General features: G+C 37.8%; 1 protein-coding gene across 6 annotated transcripts in view; it reads left to right on the forward strand.

Annotated features, from left to right (window-relative positions):
• The window catches only part of PDE5A (phosphodiesterase 5A), a 149,040-nt gene that overhangs the window by 64,693 nt on the left and 62,962 nt on the right, over positions 1–21,385 (forward strand). For all 6 annotated transcript variants that reach the window (XM_004009586.6, XM_042251114.2, XM_012179413.4 and 3 more), the window contains exons 5-9: positions 70–159; positions 2,870–3,007; positions 5,178–5,245; positions 14,017–14,125; positions 15,138–15,225. In XM_004009586.6, coding sequence (XP_004009635.1) covers positions 70–159; positions 2,870–3,007; positions 5,178–5,245; positions 14,017–14,125; positions 15,138–15,225 — 493 coding nt within the window. The remainder of the gene's footprint in view (positions 1–69; positions 160–2,869; positions 3,008–5,177; positions 5,246–14,016; positions 14,126–15,137; positions 15,226–21,385) is intronic.

Consider the following 21,385-nt stretch of genomic DNA (forward strand, 5'->3'; position numbering starts at 1 on the left):
TCGTGTGTCCAGCAATATAACAAGACAGGTTTATTGACAGTTCTTACTTGCCTGTTGTCTGTTTTCTAGGACTTTGCTGCTTACTTGGCATTTTGTGGAATTGTTCTTCATAATGCTCAACTCTATGAGACTTCACTGCTGGAGAACAAGAGAAATCAGGCAAGTCTGATTATAAAGAGGGAGTATAGAAATTCTTTTTAAGAAAATGGTTAAATATTTATATATATATATATATCACAGATTCAGTTTCTAAATATTTTAACGGTTTCTACTATTTGTTCTAATGGATGTTTTTTCCATTTTGTGTTTTTCTGTGAGCTATTGCTTCATCACTGTTAACAGATAAAGATTTATTTTTAACTTTACACCGCCCTTTGTCATCATGGTACCAGTATTATGAGGTCACTGTTTTCAGTTATTGAATGAGTTGTACTTGTAATATTAAGGATTTAGTTCTTATTTTATCACTTAGAGATGTCATCTCTTGATTCCCTGCTTTATAAGATAAGGATCTTAACATCCCTCATCTCTCCTTCCCAATTACTACTCCTTACCTCTGCTTTTCCTATCTGGACTTTTTCTTTTATGTTGCCCACACTGATAACATGTACACAGATGGTCTTCGATTTACACTGGTTATTTAGACTTACATTTTCAACTTTGTGATGGTGCAAAAGCTATTCACATTCAGTGGAAACCAAACGTCACATTTTGAGTATTGGTCTTTTCCTGGGATGGTGACACATGCTCATGACTCTGGGCGGCGGCAGTAGCCAAAGCTCCTCGCAGCCACGCCGTCATGAGGGTGAGCAACGCCAGACCATTCTGCTTCCCACACAGCCATTCCAGTTTTCACTTTTAGTACAGTATTCAGTGAGTTTATTAGATATTCAATACTCTATTATAAAATAGGCTTTGTGTTAGATGATTGTGCTCAGCTGTGGGCGAATGTAAGTGTTCTGAGCATGTTTAAGGTAGGCTGGGCTAAGTTGTGATGTTCAGGTGGTTGGGTATATTAAACAGATTTTTGACTTGCAGTATTTTTAACTTACAATGGATTTATCAAGATGTGACTCCATCGTAAATTGAGGAAGAATTGTATTCTTCTACAACCATGATTAACTTTTCTAAAGCTTTGTCTGGATTAATTCCAAAGTTGCAATTTAAAATAAAGTATTTATAAGTACTGCGATATAAATATTGCTCATATTACGTTTGTTATATAATTTAGTTTTTCCTGTTGATTCTGAAATTTATTCCTTTTTCCTTGAACTGTTTGCACTGGTGGAGCCTCATGCTATTGCCCTACCCCCACAAACTCTCCATTATTTAGGCATTCTCTGGAGTTCTTCTTTTTCATGTAGAATCTCCAGACTGAGGTTCTCTTCCTTTCTGCTTTCAAGCAAACCTATTTCTCCTCATGCCTCACTGCTTTCTTAGGAAGACTCCACTAGTTATCCACTGGATCCCAGAGCTCCTTCTTTCTCAGTTTACTCCCTTGTTCTGCTGTAGCACATTCTTAATTAACTACCTGCAACAGATATTGTGGCGTGAGCGCCTTACATGTATAAAAATATTTATTATAGCATCTTGCCAGTTTGGCTGGGTATAAAATTCTGCATTGAAAAATGTTTCTCAGAGTTTAGAGATTATGCTTTGTCTTCTGCCAGCATTGATATTGTTCTGATTCCTGGAGCTCTTTTTTATCTATAAGCTTTTGGAATTGTTTCTTTGTCGTTGCTCTTGTAACTGAATTTCACAGTATGGTTCTTGTTTTCACTCATCATGCTTGTACCTGGTCATTCCTTTCAGTCTAGAGATGTAAGCCCTTAGCTTTATGTATTTCTTTTTCCTTATTTCTTTGATAATTCATCCCCCCACCTTTAATGTCTCTTTTTAGAACTTGTGTTAATAAGACAGTGGACCCTCCATGACTTCCACCTGCAGCATCTTCCCAACATCTCCCTGCTCCAGTCTCACCACTCATTAATCCAGGCTTCACTCTATGAAAATGAGTCCCTTCTTGTCCCTTCTCTACCGGAATCCATCACAGTCCAGACTGCTTCGAAAGACAGACAGCGCTTTTGGGATTCTTTACCCTCTGCAATATCATCTGCTTAGTGTTCCCCTTTACACTCTCTATTCTTAAAAAGTTTGATCAAAACATTCAATATGCCACTTTCTCTCAATGCAGTTCTTTTTGACTGTGATATTTTCCTTCCTAACTTCAACAACTATTCTTCAATAACTATTCTAACTTCAATAATTATTCCTAGCTGAATAATTCCTGCTCATCTTTCAGACCTCTCCTGGCATAGTATTGCTTTCAGTAAATCTTAAATAATAACCCTTTCTCTCCCCTCCATGCACAGATACTCCTGTGAGACTAGATGAAATTCTCTGGAGTTAAAGGAAAGAGAAATTATCAGGAAAAACATGAAAGGAACTCTGAAAATTTTGTTTATTTAGGGAAACATTTCTTCTGTGAAAATGTTGGCAATGTTGGTAAATGTTGATTTCAGAAGTTTGGATCAACAAAAACAATAGTGTGTTTTATGTATCAGACACTACTCAATGTTAACTTACTTAGTCTTCACAACAGCCCCATAATTTTGGTACTATTATTCTGATTTTCAAGAAACTAGATCACAAAGCCCGCAGGAGGAGAAACCAGAATTAAAAACTCTTGGCTCTGACTTCAGAGTCTGATCGTGACCACAGTACTAATTGTACTAACAATCAATAGGGAAGTTTTCTTTTTAAACTTGGTTGTAATTTGTTAGATTATATATAAACCACTTACAACCCATATAAGTCATTGTATTGCTTTAATAATTACTAAATCAGAGCTCTTAATTTTTTTGTCTAGGTGCTGCTTGACCTTGCTAGCTTAATTTTTGAAGAACAACAATCATTAGAAGTAATTCTAAAGAAAATAGCTGCCACTATTATCTCTTTCATGCAGGTGCAGAAATGCACCATTTTCATAGTGGATGAAGATTGCTCCGTGAGTACAGAGTATGACTTTTTTATTTTTAGAAAGACAGAAGCTTACGGTCCTTAAAGCATTGCTTTTAAACCTCATCTTGGCCTCAGAACTCTCTCTCAAGTCCAACTGAACATGGTTGTTTATCTAAAGCTGATAAAAGAATGAGTTGTTTGGTTGGAAAGGGGTGGAGATGAGGCCGGAGGATGCCCCAGCACACCCTCACCTTGTTGGCCCTCCGCTGAGCGGTCACCATGGGAATGTCAGTGTGCTGCTTCCATCGAGGCTGCACTACGCTTCGTCATTACGGTGTGCAGACCTTTCTTGCCCAGGAATGGTGGTGCCCTCTTGCTGTAAGCAGGTAGACCTGTTCTGCTTGTTTATTCTGAGCGGAACAGGATTGTGTGGAAATCATAAGGCATGGCCCAATGGAGGCAGTGCTGTTAAAGGTACCTGTTAGTCCCAAATTCTTCACCCACCAGGGAAAGTTGCTTAATTATTCTAAGCTGTAGATTTCAAGCCATTGATTTGCATGTAAAGAAGTAAGATCTGTGTGGAAAGATGGAGTGTTCTCATAGAGCGCTGGTTACTTACAGGCCAGCTGACTTTGCTGTTAGCATCAGCACCTTTAACCTAAGGCCGTTTTCTTTTATGTAGTTTCTTTTCCTTCTTAACTGATGAATCACTGCTTTTGGTATATTTTTTTTTGATGTAGTTGTTTTCTTTTTCCTTTAGACCCTGAGAACATGCTCTTCGTTGGTGGATTAGGAAAGAAAATAGGGATTCTTACTTGCATGAAGTCAATTACAATGTGTATAGAATATTGGAATTGATTGTAGGGGGGGGGATGTGGAGAAATGGGCTACAGTCCATAGGATTGCAAAGAGTCAGACATGACTGAAGTGACTTAGCATGCATGCATGGTGGGGGAATAATAGTTTTTCTATTATTTTATTGAAAAAAATTATTTTTTATAAATAAAATATATTTTATTTATAAAATATTATTTTACTTAAGAAAAGATTTTTAATACTTATATTTTAAATTTTTAATTATTTTATTAGGAAGACAGGACTGTGTGCTCTAGTGTTATTTGAATCATTGTGTTTGTGTGTGTATAACTCATTAATAGGAAATCAAATGAGAATTCACTGTGCTGTAAGATAATCAGTATTCTCATGGAAATTATTTAAAATACTTTCAATCAATTATAACTTCCTTAATATAGAGATAATTACAAGATTGTAGCTATCCTTCTAAAGTTCAGGTCTGAATTTAATGCAGCGTGTCAGTTCACCATTTTTGCTCTGTGACTGCTCTTTGTCATTTGATTTTTGAAAGTTATACACAAGGGCACTCCTTTTTTAGACCATTTAAATATCACTTTATTTTAACATTCAGCTTATCCTTCTACCAGTTAACAGCTATCATGGCAGCAACTGACTGGTACCAGAGTTGCTTTAAAGTATAGCTCAGCAGTATGCCCATTAATCTGTTTTGCTCACTTTTTAAAGACTTAATTTGTTGGGGGTAGCAATTAAGTGACTTGATGTTCATTTAGACTGTAATTATTTTTTGATAAACATTTCAACACATGAGCAAAGATCTAAATGTGAACAAAAAAGATGTACTCATTTCTTCTATTCCCACATTAAACTGATATCATTGTTTTATTTGTTTCCTTCCAATTTTTTTTTCCTTCCAATTTTTTATACAGTTATAGTATGGGTGCAAATATGTATGCTGCTGTTCAATTTAACTTCAAAAGTATATCTCTTTGTTGCTAAAATCTTCATAATTTAATAATCTCATAAATATTATTGAATTGTGTCTTTTTTTTCCAAAAAAAAAAGACCCAAGAATAGCAGTGAATGTATGCATAAAAGCTAAAACTTGAGGATTTTAATAAATACAGAGAAAATCTGGAGGTAACATGTTCATTTTCAGCTGGTAGAAAAGCAAAAACAAATAGTGCTCAGATAAGTATTTGTGTAGGTCAGTATGAGAAACAGTAAGAGCATGGTTCTCAGTAATGGCAAGTAGGTTTGAGAGTGGTGTGAGGTAAGTACTTGGGTCAGTTTCGTCTGAGAAAGTGGGGTCTCAGTTCCACAGACTTGCATGTCTGTGTCTAGATAGTTTTCAGTGTATTCTCAAACATATTTCTCAGTATGTGTTGTTGCTCTGTTTCCAGGATTCTTTTTCTAGTGTGTTTCACATGGAGTGTGAGGAATTAGAAAAATCGTCAGATACTTTAACACGGTAAGGACTTACGGCCTCTCTGTTGTTTTCACATGTACATAATACTGGTTACATAGCTATTTCACGACCTGTTTAAGACACAGAAGCTGCAGTTGCTTTTTTCCTCCTCCAAGTAACTTCATTTGTGAAAATACTTTACTATTTGACGTTATAGTTCCAGGTTTTTTCCACTGCAGTTGACCTGTTGGAGAATTCTTTCACAGAGCAAATGGTGTCACAATTAGTATAGGCCTGGGTACAGTGTTTTCTGTGAGCTGATTCATTCAAGACCCACAGACATATATTTCAGATATATTTTTTCTTTGTGCTTCGGACCCTCGGTGAAAATTTGATAGGCTCTGAGTCTGTTCTGATTTGGAAACAGCCCTGGGATTTAACTGACCCCAGAAGAGTGCCTGCAGTCTCCATCACACCAATACACGTACACATGGCGAGAATCAGAAATCTACTGCAGTTCATTTCTTTTTCATGTTCTTTGTAATTTTAAAGTTTGTATTCATTTTTTGTTGGCTGGTACACAGAAAAAATAGAAAGTCAAGGTTATATGTATCAAGGTTATAGACGTCCAATTTTATATGTGCTTTCTGAAGAACTTTAAAAAGGATTTAGAGTAAACTAACAAATGTTCTTTCTCATATTTTTGTACCCTTAGCAAATTACTGGTGGTGTTTGCTTAAGCAATCAGATAATCCAAGGAATATAAGTCTGCCAGGGTCAAGCGTCAGGAATTCTTGGGCATAACGCCATTTATATTTTTCACTATTTATTTCTTTCACTTATTTCACTCCCTAAAATAATTCATGTCAATTTATACTACCTCTTATTAGTGATAATTAAAAGCCGCATATGATCATGGAAATAGAACATTATTTAACTTTACTATTGAGATTAAAGTTCCAGAGTTTTTACTCTACAGTTGACCTATCCGAGAATTACTTCATGTTGGTGAATGATGTCACAGTAATATCTTCAGGAACCAAGTCCCTTGACGGTAGTTCTTTAAAAACAACCTCTGTGCAAATCTATGGAACATTCTGTAAGATAACTGGCCTGAAGTGAAGTGAAGTGAAGTGAAGTCGCTCAGTCATGTCCGACTCTTTGCAACCCCATGGACTATAGCCTACCATGCTCCTCCGTCCATGGGATTTTTCAGGCAAGAGTACTGGAGTGGGTTGCCATTTCCTTCTCCAGAGGATCTTCCCAACCCAGGGACTGAACCTGGGTCTCCCAGACTGTAGGCAGACACTTTACCATCTGAGCCACCAGGGGATAACTGGCCTAGTCTCTTCAAAAAGTCAACAGTCATTGGATAAAATGGAGGGAGGGGCTGTCCTTGGACATAGCAGCCAAATGCAGTACATGAACCTTGATTAGATCCTAGTCAAAAACAAATAGCTATCAAAGACATTTGTGAGGATAATTGAAAATCTGCATATGCACTGGATACTGGATATTGGTGTGGAATCATTGTTACCTTTTCTTTGGCATCACTAAGTGGTTAGTAGAAGAATGTTCTTATTTTCAGTAGATTCGTGCTGGTTTATGTAAGGATAAAGTGTTAGGATGTCTGCACCTTAGTTTAAAATAGTTCAGATGGGCCAGCTGGGGAGGGAGTCGGGTGTAGTGGGGTGGGTGGGTGATAAATTAGGAGGTTAGGACTAAGCCTATATACACTGCTGAATATAAACATAATCAACAAGGACCTCCTGTATAACATAGGGAACTATACTCAATATTTTGTAATAACCTATCGGGGAAAGAATCTGAAAAAGGGAAAAGATTCAGTTATGGATGTGTATACATAACATATATGTGTTATACACGTATACATACATATATAACATATATACATATGTGTGTATTGTGTTGTACCTCAGAAGCTAACATGACATAGTAAATCAACTGTACTTCAATTAAAAAAAATTCCTTCAATTAAAAAAAAGATATTTTCAACAAAAAATATGGTTCAACCAAAAATAAATAAAATGGTAAATATATCTAAATATAATAAAGTAAATATATCTAAATTTAGTATAAGTAAATGAATATATTTGCACATATGTAGATATAGCAAATGTAGCAAAATATTAAAAATTGTTGAATCTAAGAGTAGGATATTTATTTTGCTTTCAGCTTTCTTATGTATTTCAAAAGTTCACCATAAAAAATTGGAAGAAAATGTTTGTAATAAAAAGCTGGAAATAAAACGAAAATCATCTTTGTAGGTCACGTAAAACCAAACTGTCTGAGCTTGCAGCTGCAAGAACAAAATGCTTGAGTGTGCCACCTGGTTTTGTCCCAGCCTTCCTCATTAGGACTGACCCCATGGATCAGCGTGGGGTCTGCAGAAGCTGTCTTCTGCCCTGTATACCCTTTTCTTTCTTCTCTTCCCTTTCATGACATTTCCTGTCCTGTTCTGTGTTCCCCAGCAGGATGGAGAAACTGTTGACTCTAGCGGTTTAAAGTTGTTACTTTGTTAAGTGATTGTATTTAAATCAAAAAATTATATTAAGAGTATTATTTTACCAATATGATACAATGAAAGACTTTTTCTTCTATTAAAAGTATTTCAGGAAGCCGCAAAGGAGCAGAAGTAACATGGAGACAGATAGGGAATGTGTTTGTCTTGCGGGGTACCCCTGACCTAGGCCGTGACTCCTGACCTGGCTGTGGAATGGGTAGTCAGGGTACATAAACCATGGAATCTCTATGCTAGAGATGTTTCTGCTACCCTTGAATTTTTCTTTCATACAATTATATCAGAATAGCTGACCTTTATTTCCCTTTTGGCATTGTTAGTCATGAACTGAACTTTATTTCCCATCTCCACATCTGTCCTTTCCTAAGCTTCTGTGTGTGTATTTTCTGGCATATTTAACATTGCTTTAGTGGATTTTGAATCCTTTTTGAATATGTGATAGTATGCACATGTCCCAGTGAGTATGTATGTATCTTTCTTAAGTGCTGGTATTGGGCTGTGCTGCCTAGGTCAGTTATGAAGTCTTATTCTTAGGAGGAACATTAATAGATACTATTTTTATTTTATGACACCATACATGTTTGTTGCTTTTTATAACGAACATTTTAGAAAGCTGTTAAACATTAAATATTTGATTATTTTACTTTTGGCTTGCATAAATAATGATTACTATGTAGACAAATATATATATACATTTATTTATGGATTTATATATATCCAGAGGAGAATAGGAAAATGAGTATGATATGCATATTAAATGTATAAAATGATGAGAATTCCCTAGCTGTCTAGTGGTTAGGACTCCGTGCTTTCACTGCTGGGGCCTGGGTTCCATCTCTGGTTGGGGAACTAAGATTGCGCAAGCTAAGAGGCACAGCCGAAAAAGAAAAGAAAAATGTGTAAAATGAGGAATTATCTACATTTACCTTTAAATGTATTTGTGTGGCAGCATATTTCTGTGTACTTTTATTTTATGTATTCACATTGGGATTTTTTGTTATTAATTCAGACAAGTCCTCTAATTCTTCTGAAAGCTGAACAAGCCCAGTGACTTGGTGTGATAGTGACCTCTACTGGTGAATATGCATTAAAAAAACTAAAATCTTACTAGATGGTGACTGCAGCCATGAAATTAAAAGACGCTTACTCCTTGGAAGGAAAGTTATGACCAACCTAGATAGCATGTTGAAAAGCAGAGACATTACTTTGCCAACAAAGGTCTGTCTAGTCAAGGCTATGGTTTTTCCAGTAGTCATGTATGGATGTGAGAGTTGGACTGTGAAGAAGGCTGAGCGCTGAAGAATTGGTGGTTTTGAACTGTGGTGTTGGAGAAGACTCTTGGGAGTCCCTTGGAGATCCAACCAGTTCATTCTGAAGGAGATCAGTCCTGGGTGTTCTTTGGAAGGAATGATGCTAAAGCTGAAACTCCAGTACTTTGGCCACTTCATGCGAAGAGTTGACTCATTGGAAAAGACTCTGATGCTGGGAGGGATTGGGGGCAGGAGGAGAAGGGGATGACAGAGGATGAGATGACTAGATGGCATCCCTGACTCGATGGATGTGAGTCTGAGTGAACTCCGGGAGTTGGTGATGGACAGGGAGGACTGGCGTGCTGCGATTCATGGGGTCGCAAAGAGTCGGACACGACGGAGTGACTGAACTGAACTGAACTATATATTTGATTTGTTTCTAATGAATATCACATTCCTTCTCTGTAAAAGAAAATATATCTTTCCACTTTTAAAAATTATTCCAAGACAGTCTTAGTGTAAAGATTTTTTAATAAAGGATAAATATCAGTATGGTTACCTTAGAAGAGACTAATTTACATGGACCATTTTAACTGATTCATTAACCGAGTTTACAGTAATGAAAATTTATCCAACACCAGTGCCTTACATTAGCTAATAGTTAGCTTTTAATCTTATGATACAGTGCAAGACCTCATAGTGATGAATGTTTTTATTATAATAAAAATTAGATATCAGGCTTCATTTTGTGAAAACTAAAATGGTGCTAAAGTTACTTTAGTAACTTTAGCTTTGTAAAAGGACTAGCTGATACTGACCCTTGGCCAGCAGATTCTTTATTACATTTCTGAGATTTCTTATTGATAGAATTTAGGCCTTTCCAGTTTTCATTATTAAACACTTTGTCAATGCAAACATCTTTCATGAGATGAAATGCCTGGCAGTTTGGTGATGTTAGCGGTAAGCAAATCATTCTTTTTAGGCAATTATATGTCAGTGGGAAAGTATGGCTGACTTAGTACTCTTCTAACCAACCATCTGATTAACTTTTAAAAGATAAAATAATTTATTGAAGATAGTTTTGAAATGTTAAGTATAAAAATAAAGAATAGTGAAGGTAAACATTATACATAATTATTAGAATTGTATTATCAATGGGATCTAACACAGTAAGCTCTTGGGGTTTGTAGAATTTGAGAAGTGAAGGTCATTTCCAGAGGGTGGGAGGTTTCAGAGTTTCCTGTGCTTCAGTTCAGAGAGCCACCTAATTAGAAGGAAAAGTGAATGTGATGTTATACTGTTTCTGTAAGCTCGTAATTTTAAGAAATAGATGTTTTAGTGCTATAATTCTATATTAGTTAACTTCATGTTAATTTTGTGCTGTGCTTAGTCTAAACTCAGTTGTGTCTGAGTCTTTGCAACCCTATGGACTGTAGCCCGCCAGGCTCCTCTGTCCATGGAATTCTCCAGGCAAGAATACTGGAGTGGGTTGCCATGCCCTCCTCCAGGGGATCTTCCCGACCCAGGGATCAAACCCAGGTCTCCCGCATTGCAGGTGGATTCATTACTGTCTGAGCCACCAGGCAAGCCCCATGTTAATTTTAAATACATATTTTATCACATAATGACAAATACATGGAATTAATCCTTTAAGCTCATGTTCTTGGAATATATATACTACTTGTTAATTATAATTATATTGGGAAACATAGTTAAATGCAGGAACACTTACTGTTTTTAAAATAGTAAAAAGATTTGTACTCCTTTAAAAAATGATAGACACAGAGTATGAGAGTGTAGACTCTGAAATTGGACTGCTTAAGTATTTGGGTTCATCTGGCTCCCTCTGTTGAAATCATGATAATAACAAAAGTCACATGTCATCATCATCATTGTAAAAGACATTTGGACAAAGGAATCCTTTCCAGTGTACTCCTTTCTCTTTGTAGATGCTTTTTCATTTTTCTTATCTTTACTGTAGCATCTTTTATTTTCCTGAGACTTCCGTTTTCCATGAAATATTTATTGTTTTAAAATAGTTTTATTAACCAAAATCCTGCACTTATCTCATAACCTTTTCTTGGGATTCTCCCCAGGTAATTATGCACGAAGTATTAAGAAGCCAGGAGTATCTTGGGTCTAATGTGTCTAACATTTTTCATGCCTTCCCAGATTATCAGTCTAGGCTCAGAAGTGTTTAGTCTGAAGTTCATTTATTCCTCCGTTACCACGGTTGTTTCCCTTTTTTCTTTTTTTCCATTGTATATAGTACTGGACGTATAGCCATTACCTGACGTGGCCAATTACACTTAACCTAAAGTGTAGGTTCATCAAAGAACTGAAAGTCACTCAGTCGTATCTGACTCATTGCGACCCCACGGACTGTAGAGTCCATGGAATTCTCCAGGCCAGAATGCTGGAGTGGGTAGCCATTCTCTTCTCCAGGGGATATTCCCAACCCAGGGATTGAACCCAGGTCTCGATCTCGGTTTTCGAACCCAGGAGAAGAGAATGGCTACCCACTCTAGTATTCTGGCCACATCAGAGAAAGGAAAGACAAAAATATCTCGGCCAGGAATGAGGCCACGACTTGAGGAGCCTTTGTGGTATCACTAGTGATCAAGAATACCATTTGAGACCACCGTCCTAGAAGCAGTTTGCGCAGGCTGACTGAGAGGATGGGAGATAGGAAAAGATTGGAAACTTGAGAACTCAGAGCAAGCGGACAGTTTTCCTGAGACACCACTTAATTTTGAAATGTTTCCCTCTATTCAGTTCAGGCAGTTCAGTAGCTTAGTTGTATCTGACCCTTTGTGACCCCATGGACTGCAGCACACCAGGCTTCCCTGTCCTTCACCAGCTCCCGAAGCCTGCTCAAGCTCATGTCCATCAAGTTGGTGACACCATCCAACCATCTCCTCCTCTGTCATCCCATTCTCCTCCCACCTTCAATCTTTCCCAACATCAAATGAGTCTGTTCAAATGAGTCAGTTCTTTGCATCAGGTGGCCAAAGTATTGAAGTTTCAGCTTCAGCATCAGTTCTTCCAGTGAATATTCAGGACTGATTTCCTTTAAGATGGACTGGTTGGATCTCCTTGCTATCCAAGGGACTCTCAAGAGTCTTCTCCAACACCACAGTTCTAGTTGGTCATAGCTTTTCTTCCAAGGAGCAAGCATCTTTTAATTTCATGGCTGCAGTCATCATCTGCAGTGATTTTGGAGCCCAAGAAAATAAAGTCAGCCACTGTTTCCACTCTTTCCCCATCTATTTGCCATGAAGTGATGGGACCGGATGCCATGATCTTAGTTTTCTGAATGTTGAGCTTTAAGGCAACTTTTTCACTCTCCTCTTTCACTTTCATCAAGAGGCTTTTTAGTTCCTCTTCACTTTCTGCCATAAGGGTGGTGTCATCTGCATATTATTGATATTTTTCCTGGCAATCTTGATTCCAACTTGTGCTTCATTGAGCCCAGTGTTTCTCATGATATACTCTGCATAGAAGTTAAATAAGCAGGGTGACAATATACAGCCTTGACGTACTCCTTTTCCTATTTGGAACCAGTCTGTTGTTCCATGTCCAGTTCTAACTGTTGCCTCTTGACCTGCATACAGATTTCTCAGGAGGCAGGTCAGATGGTCTGGTATTGCCATCTCTTTTCCACAGTTTGTTGTGATCTACACAGTCAAAGGCTTTGGCGTAGTCAATAAAGCAGAAGTAGATGTTTTTCTGGAACTCTCTTGCTTTTTCAGTGATCCAGCGGATGTTGACAATTTGATCTCTGGTTCTTCTGCCTTTTCTAAATCCAGCTTGAACATCTGAAAGTTCATGGTTCATGTACTATTGAATATTGGAGTCTGGCTTGGAGAATTGTGAGCATTCCTTTGCTAGTGTGTGAGATGAGTGCAATTGTGTGTTAGTTTGAACATTCTTTGGCATTGCCTTTCTTTGGGATTGGAATGAAAACTGACCTTTTCCAGTCCTGTGGTTGCTGCACATTTTTTCAAACTTGCTGGCATATTGAGTGCAGCACTTTAACAGCGTCGTCTTTCAGAATTTGAAATAGCTCAACTGGAATTCCATCACCTCCACTAGCTTTGTTCGTAGTGATGCTTCCTAAGGCCCACTTGACTTCCCATTCCAGGATGTCTGGCTCTAGGCTCTAGATAACCATTGTGGTTATCTGGGTCATTAAGATATTTTTTGTATAGTTCTTCCCACTATTAGGCTTTCCTATTTCTTCAGATAGTGATCTTACAGTTACTGTAGGCACAGCCTCTCAGAAATTTGTGGAGTAAATTTCCATAATCTGACCATCTTTGTCAAGTTTATTCCCATCACCAGGGAGTGTAGGAAGTTTCCTAATGAAAAGACATATTCTATTCTGTTTTTCCAACTCTGGCAGTGGCATTATACTTACAAACCCTCTGACATCAGGTTAACCTTTTATGTTCTACCTGTTAAGCAAGAAACTGGAAAAAGAGTTGGGAAAATATTGTAAGTTCAAAAGCATTGTTTTTAATTTAAATACATGTCTTAAAGCACTTCAAAGCAGAAAAATGAAGAGAGAAAAACTTTATAAAAATTCTAGACCTGCTCAATTTTTCTCTTGGTCTAAAATGTGTAAAAGATTATTTTGTTGGTATGAGTAGACAAATAAGGAAATAAAAACAGACACTTGGCTTTAGTCATTCTATAATCTGATGAGAGAATAAGTCATAGAGGAAAATTCATAGGGATTTCACATTGAATGGCACAAAAATCAACATGACTGTTAAGAGTGTTAAGATTACTTAATGACATTTTAAACTTGTTTTCAATAGCTGAAAAATTGTGAGCCTTCGTTTTTTCAAAAAATTTCAATTGTAGTAACTACTAAAGTTGTGCATCATCAAATATGTTTAAAGCTTCATTTTCTAAGTAAGTTGTACACTTTGCTCCATAATTTCAGACTGCTGTGTTTCTCTTATAACCATCTATATGCCTGTTTTGCCTGTGTTTTTTCACTGCATGGAAAGAACTCACCTCTGTTCTTTCCACAGGGAACGTGATGCAAACAGAATCAATTACATGTATGCTCAGTATGTCAAAAATACTATGGAACCACTTAATATCCCAGATGTCAGTAAGGACAAAAGATTTCCCTGGACAGTAAGTAATGCGGTTTTAGACTTGGAGCTTGACGGCTGTTTTCCTATCGGACCTGCTCTGTACTACTCTTAACTGAAGGACTGGCTCCAGAATTGGCTCTTTGGAAGTGATCTGTGTTTGCCCTAATCTGAGGAAGGGAAATAAAACAGCTCAGAACATCTGTTCAGAGGTGGTCAGCTATACTTATGTATTTTTCTCTGTACTTTTGTCAGTTTTGAAAACATGAAATATCATTAACTTTGAGGTAGTTTCACTATTACCTACTTAATATCAGTTGACACTCTTGAGATAGTATTGCTAGAGTTCCTGAGTTTGTCTTCAGAAATTAAGTTCCATATGGCTTGAGTGTCTGTAACTGGTAATCTACCACAGTGAACACCTTGTGAAAAAAAAAATGAGTATTTGTTTTTCTTGAGAGCAAACCTACAAGGGTCAGTTTCTCAGACACTGAAAACTTTAGATTCTAGTATTTTCTCTCATCTGACTTACGAAAAGCATTGCAGCTGACTTTGTTATTTTCATATCTAGGAGACCTTTTTAAGACTGTAGCAATATAGACAATAGAAACAGTGGTAAAACTAAAGAAAGAGACAATTGTAACGTGCAGAATCCTTGGTGGTGTAAAGATTCTGATTTCTACCCTTCTTATTAAGTTGCTTGAGACATCTACTACACAGGGATAGTTAGAACTCGGTAAATATTTTGCTTAGTACTACTGTAAGCTGCTTAAGAAACTTTAACATGGAAAATAAAAGAAATACAGGTAAATAAAATGGAAAATAAAAAATTAAACATAGGATATTTAGTATTTTTAGTAAAGACTGATTGTTTTTTATTGCATTTATATGAACTTCATTATAATTTGCATTTTTTACACTCTGATGTTATCTCCAGCTAATAAGAGATAAGCATATTAATAACTTCGTATGTCCAGTATAGTTTGTATAGCATCTAATGGGCAGACAATCTGTTCATAGTATTTAGCTGTTTTGCTTTTCGTTTCTTTGTTTAGAATGAAAACTTGGGAAATATAAACCAGCAGTGCATTAGAAGTTTGCTTTGTACACCTATAAAAAATGGAAAGAAGAACAAAGTGATAGGTAAAGCCTTTTCATTGACCTCCACTCTGCACTTATTAAAGAAAACATATATTCCCAGAAACTTCTTTCCAGTGTAAACTTAAAGACTAAAATACAGAAAAAAGATGAAAATTGGAATGATAAAAGAATTTTGAAATAATTTTACCTTCATAGATGTCAACAAACATTTGTTAAATGTCTTGTTAAATATGATATACTTTTGTAATTATAATCCTGTTTCAACAGAGGTTTTGTTTAAAATGACATGTTGAAAGTTAGTAGACTTGAGAGATATCAAATTGATGATGTATATTGTTTTAGAGCCTCGCATCTTAGTTTATGATTTCTCTTTTTTTTGAATATGTGGTTTGGATTGTAGATTGTATGCATTGAACACTCCATGTTTTCAGCACCTGGGATAAATCCGTGAATAAGTCAAAATCCCTGCCTCAGGGAGTTTGCATTCTTATAATAAAGTTTAGTAAAACATGTCTACTGCAGGAATAGTGGAAGAAGGCATTCTCAGAAAAATGAGATGATGTTTCCCGTTACTGACATATTTGTTTCTTGGCACTGCAGGTTATATTAAGAGTAGAAAAGGAAATTTATATGCCAATTATGGCTTCCTTGGTGGTTCAGGTGGTGAAGAATCCACCTGCAATGCAGGAGACCTAGGTTCAATCCTTGGGTCAAGAAAATCCCCTGGAGAAGGGCATGGCAACCCACTCCAGTATTCTTGCCTGGAGAATTCCATGGACAGAGGAGCCTGGCGGGCTCCAGTCCATAGGGTCACAACGAGTCGGACACAACTGAATGACTAACACATGCGTGATTGACGCTGTAAAAATAGCCTGAACTGTTAAATATTCCCCCTAGAAATTGAAATAAAGGTTTAAACTTTTAAATAAAACCCCTAATGGTACAAGACTTAGCGCAAGACTTAGCTGTATAAATTTACCTTAAGAAATCTGATTAGTTTCCAGGTTGAAAATCAGTTTCCAGAAAAAAAAAAAAATTCTTGTTAGTTCCAAGATTTGACTGTAATTTTATTAAAGAAGAGTGTCAGTCAGAAAGGTGGGGCAGGGAGATATTGTTTATGAAAGTGGGGAGTGGGGAGACCAACACTAAAATTGCCTCTCCGGTTCTGTCCAGCGGTCTGGGAACCTTGGCCCCTTTCGTGGAGATGGGTGTGGAAGGCTGTGTCGGTGCACAGGCTCTTCTGCCCGCTTGAGACCAGCACTTGGGTGGCCGTGTGTGCAGCAGGTGGTCCTGGCACCCCCAGCGATCCAGGTCTCCCCTGCTGTGTGTTCTCGATTAGAGACTAATACACTGACTTACACCTTTAAACAGCCCACCAGTCTGACCTCCCTTGTTCTGATTATTTACTTTCCAAGATACGTTAACTCGTGTGAAGAGAATGCATGGCTCGCTTTGCCAGTTGCTCCTTCTCGTAGATCAGTCACCTGGACTTGAGGCCATGGGCTGAGTTACGGGTGCACTGCTCACATTCCTGAGGCAGATCCATTTCTTGTTGGTACTCATTTCTTGATACTATTCTGGTTTCATAAGTCAGTCTGTGAGCTGAGGTACTGTTCTGCACCCCAGAGAGCAGGAGGTGTCCTCCGCTTGGTAATCTGCTTTCCGAGCCTCCGGGGCTGGGCTCACTGGTGAATTGCCTCATCAGCCTCTGGGAAGACAGCCTGGCGACTCCCTGAAGGCTGTTCATCACTTGCACACCTCTCAGTTCTCAGAGAACAAAGACGAAGCTAGTGAGCTCATGTATTAGCTCCTTCCAAGGGTATCACCAATCAGATCCCTAACAGAGACCAAAGAAGATTGATGGAGGTGCCCTACAGTATGACTTTGAGTCAACGTTTAGTTAAAAGCTGATGTCCTAGGGAGTTAGGTGCAACCCACATGGCAGATGTTATGCTTTTTGATAGAAGTGTAGAGCTTACAACAAGCTGCCTTTGACCTTTGAAAATGTGAAATGAATTCCAGAAATGATGCACCATTTATTAATACTAATACGTTTTGGTGAGAAGGAGGGCAGAGGGGCAGCTGGCCACATTAAGTCATGTCTTTGCTTTTTCTCAGCAGCATCTCTTTGGAATAATTGGGAATGGCTAGAAGAAGTTATAATCAGGCTTCTTCACCACTTTACACAAGTGATAAATAAGAGTCATTTGGGAAAGCACAGAGATCCCTGGATAGGAATAGGACTCAGGATATCCATGTGGTTCCACTCTCTGTTTAACCTTTTAAACAGTTGCTGCTGCTGCTGCTGAGTCGCTTCAGTCGTGCCCGACTCTGTGCGACCCCATAGACGGCAGCCCACCTGGCTCCCCCATCCCTGGGATTCTCCAGGCAAGAACACTGGAGTGGGTTGCCATTTCCTTCTCCGATGCATGAAAGTGAAAAGTGAAAGTGAAGTCGCTCAGTCATGTCCGACTCCTCTCGACCCCATGGACTGCAGCCCACCAGGCTCCTCCACCCATGGGATTTTCCAGGCAAGAGTACTGGAGTGTTATGGGCACCTTATACAACTAAGTCACACCCTTCAGATCGGTTCAGAATCCACGTTCTGTGGTCCTGTCACCGTTCCAGACAAGTGAACAAGAAATGAACAGTACCAGCTAAAATAATCAGACTTCTGTTTGCATACATTTTGTGTCACTCTTATTTGATAACAAGAGTCAAAAGTAAGCAAATGTTGTTTTGGAGAAGGAAAAATTCCCTACCAGTTAAAAGAAAGAAAAATACCCTAGTGAGATTTCTGGTGGGGGTTCAAGGTAATTCCAATAGGGGAAATTTTCAGTGTTCCCCACGGTTCTGTAAGTGTAGCAAAACAGAGAATCTGAATTCTCAAGTGAACTTTACATTCACAGATGTACCATGGAAAATAGCATGCTTGTAATAATTTTTCTTATATGTCACAGACCAGATTTTGCTATTATGTAATTCTAATACAGAATCCCTACAGAGTTACACGCGGAAAGACAGATGGGCCCATGTGTTTTTTGTAATCTTTCCTTCCTTCCTTTTTTCCATTACTGACAATTAGATGAAACTGTAGACATTAGACGAGCGCAGGGCCTGTTGTATCATTAATGTTTGCTCAGTGGTCTGGCTGCTCCAGAATGTTTCCACGACTTTGTTTCCAACACTATTAAGAGGCTCCTTTCCTCATGAAGCATTCATTTATTTTAACCAATCATTTCCCCTATTTATTAGATTAAGTTTGTCTTTTTCTTATATTTACTAGAAATACTTATGTCTATTTTCCATGTCAGTTTCAGGGCACGTTTTGAAGAAATCAGTTCCATTCCCATCCAAAAAGAAAAGTTGTTGAGAACATTTCCACTTTAGATAAATCTTTATATCTCTTTTTTTAGTGAAAAAGTAATACAAATCATATTGTTACACTACATGTCGTTTGACACAGTGAAGTATGAGAGAGATGTATTTTTTACTGAATGTATTTTCTAAACTCATACTGTCTAATTCTTTGCTCATCTGTGTGTGGCAATATGATTCCAATGCATAAGTAAATGCTGTAAAATTACATAAATTTAAATTTTACTTCTACTTTTATTTTTCATATTAAATTATATCATTTGGCAATCTGTTCGGTTGTTTGTAAAAATATTTGCCAGGATTTTCCTAATGCGAACATGATAACATTGTGCAGTGTCATACATGGTACATATTGCCTACGTTGCTTAAGGCATCCAGTTTTCCCCAGTGAGAGAATTGTTAATTGTGCTTAATGATAAGAAGCACAGAAAATAAGACTGTAGGGACAGTAATAACTGGAAGAAAATGAGAAAAAAAAAGAACTAGGGTATTATGTCTTTAAATTATAAAAGTGAAAATCTACAGAATGAAAACAAACATAAGGGTTATAGTTTCAAGAATTGATTGAAGAAATAGAAAAATAAGAGAAACTTCATAGTAGCCCTGGAAAACAGAGCTTACCTTTGTTGGACCACCAACACTGAGGAATTTCTAGAAGATATTAATATGAAGTGTATACTGTTTATAAGAACACGCTGTACACACAATGGGCAAAATTTGAATAGAGATAACAATATTAGTATCAGAGAGGGTAGATTTTAAGATAAAAGAGCATAATGTACAGAATCACTTTGCATTGAATAAATTCACAGAGGGAAGTGTAATTGTCATCAGTTCAGTTCAGTCGCTCAGTCGTGTGGGACTCTTTGTGACCCCATGAATCGCAGCACGCCAGGCCTCCCTGTCCATCACCATCTCCCGGGGTTCACTCAGACTCACCTCCATTGAGTCAGTGATGCCATCCAGCCATCTCATCCTCTGTTGTCCCCTTCTCCTCCTGCCCCCAATCCCTCCCAGCATCAGAGTCTTTTCCAATGAGTCAACTCTTCGCATGAGGTGGCCAAAGTACTGGAGTTTCAGCTTTAGCATCATTCCTTCCAAAGAAATCCCAGGGCTGATCTCCTTCAGAATGGACTGGTTGGATCTCCTTGCACTTCAAGGGACTCTCAAGAGTCTTCTCCAACACCACAGTTCAAAAGTATCAATTCTTCAGCGCTCAGCCTTCTTCACAGTCCAACTCTCACATCCATACATGACCACAGGAAAAACCATAGCCTTGACTGGACGGACCTTAGTCAGCAAAGTAATGGCTCTGTTTTTGAATATACTGTCTAGGTTGGTCATAACTTTTCTTCCAAGGAGAAAGCGTCTTTTAATTTCATGGCTGCAGTCACCATCTGCAGTGATTTTGGAGTCCAAAAAAAAAAAGTCTGACACTGTTTCCACTGTTTTCCCATCTAAATGCCTTTAATAAGGTAAATAACATCATTGACATATAAAAGTCAAAGCTTATATTGCTTATATTATCCTTTGTTGTGCAGAAGCTTTTAATTTTAATTAGATCCCATTTGTTTATTTTTGCTTTTATTTCCAGAATTCTGGGAGGTGGATCATAGAGGATCCTGCTGTGATTTATGTCTGAGAGTGTTTTGCCTATGTCCTCCTCTAGGAGTTTTATAGTTTCTGATCTTACATTTAGATCTTTAATCCATTTTGAGTTTATTTTTGTGTGCGGTGTTAGAAAGTGATCTAGTTTCATTCTTTTACAAGAGGTTGACCAGTTTTCCCAGCACCACTTGTTAAAGAGATTGTCTTTACTCCATTGTATATTCTTGCCTCCTTTGTCAAAGATAAGGTGTCCATATGTGTGTGGATTTATCTCTGGGCTTTCTATTTTGTTCCATTGATCTATATGTCTGTCTTTGTGCCAGTACCATACTGTCTTGATGACTGTGGCTTTGTAGTAGAGCCTGAAGTCAGGCAAGTTGATTCCTCCAGTTCCATTCTTCTTTCTCAAGATTGCTTTGGATATTCGAGGTTTCAAGGTGAAAAGACAGCCTTCTGAATGGGAGAAAATAATAGCAAATGAAGCAACTGACAAACAACTAATCTCAAAAATATACAAGCAACTTATGCAGCTCAACTCCAGAAAAATAAACGACCCAATCAAAAAATGGGCCAAAGAACTAAATAGACATTTCTCCAAAGAAGACATACGGATGGCTAACAAACACATGAAAAGATGCTCAACATCACTCATTATTAGAGAAATGCAAATCAAAACCACAATGAGGTACCACTTCACACCAGTCAGAATGGCTGCGATCCAAAAATCTGCAAGCAATAAATGCTGGAGAGGGTGTGGAGAAAAGGGAACCCTCCTACACTGTTGGTGGGAATGCAAACTAGTACAGCCACTATGGAGAACAGTGTGGAGATTCCTTAAAAAATTGCAAATAGAACTACCTTATGACCCAGCAATCCCACTGCTGGGCATACACACCGAAGAAACCAGAATTGAAAGAGACACATGTACCCCAATGTTCATTGCAGCACTGTTTATAATAGCCAGGACATGGAAACAACCTAGATGTCCATCAGCAGATGAATGGATAAGAAAGCTGTGGTACATATACACAATGGAGTATTACTCAGCTGTTAAAAAGAATTCATTTGAATCAGTTCTGATGAGATGGATGAAACTGGAGCCGATTATACAGAGTGAAGTAAGCCAGAAAGAAAAACACCAATACAGTATACTAACACATATATATGGAATTTAGGAAGATGGCAATGACGACCCTGTATGCAAGACAGGGAAAGA

The sequence above is a fragment of the Ovis aries genome, chromosome 6 (genome assembly GCF_016772045.2).
Source record: "Ovis aries strain OAR_USU_Benz2616 breed Rambouillet chromosome 6, ARS-UI_Ramb_v3.0, whole genome shotgun sequence".
In the NCBI taxonomy this organism is placed as follows: Eukaryota; Metazoa; Chordata; class Mammalia; order Artiodactyla; family Bovidae; genus Ovis; species Ovis aries.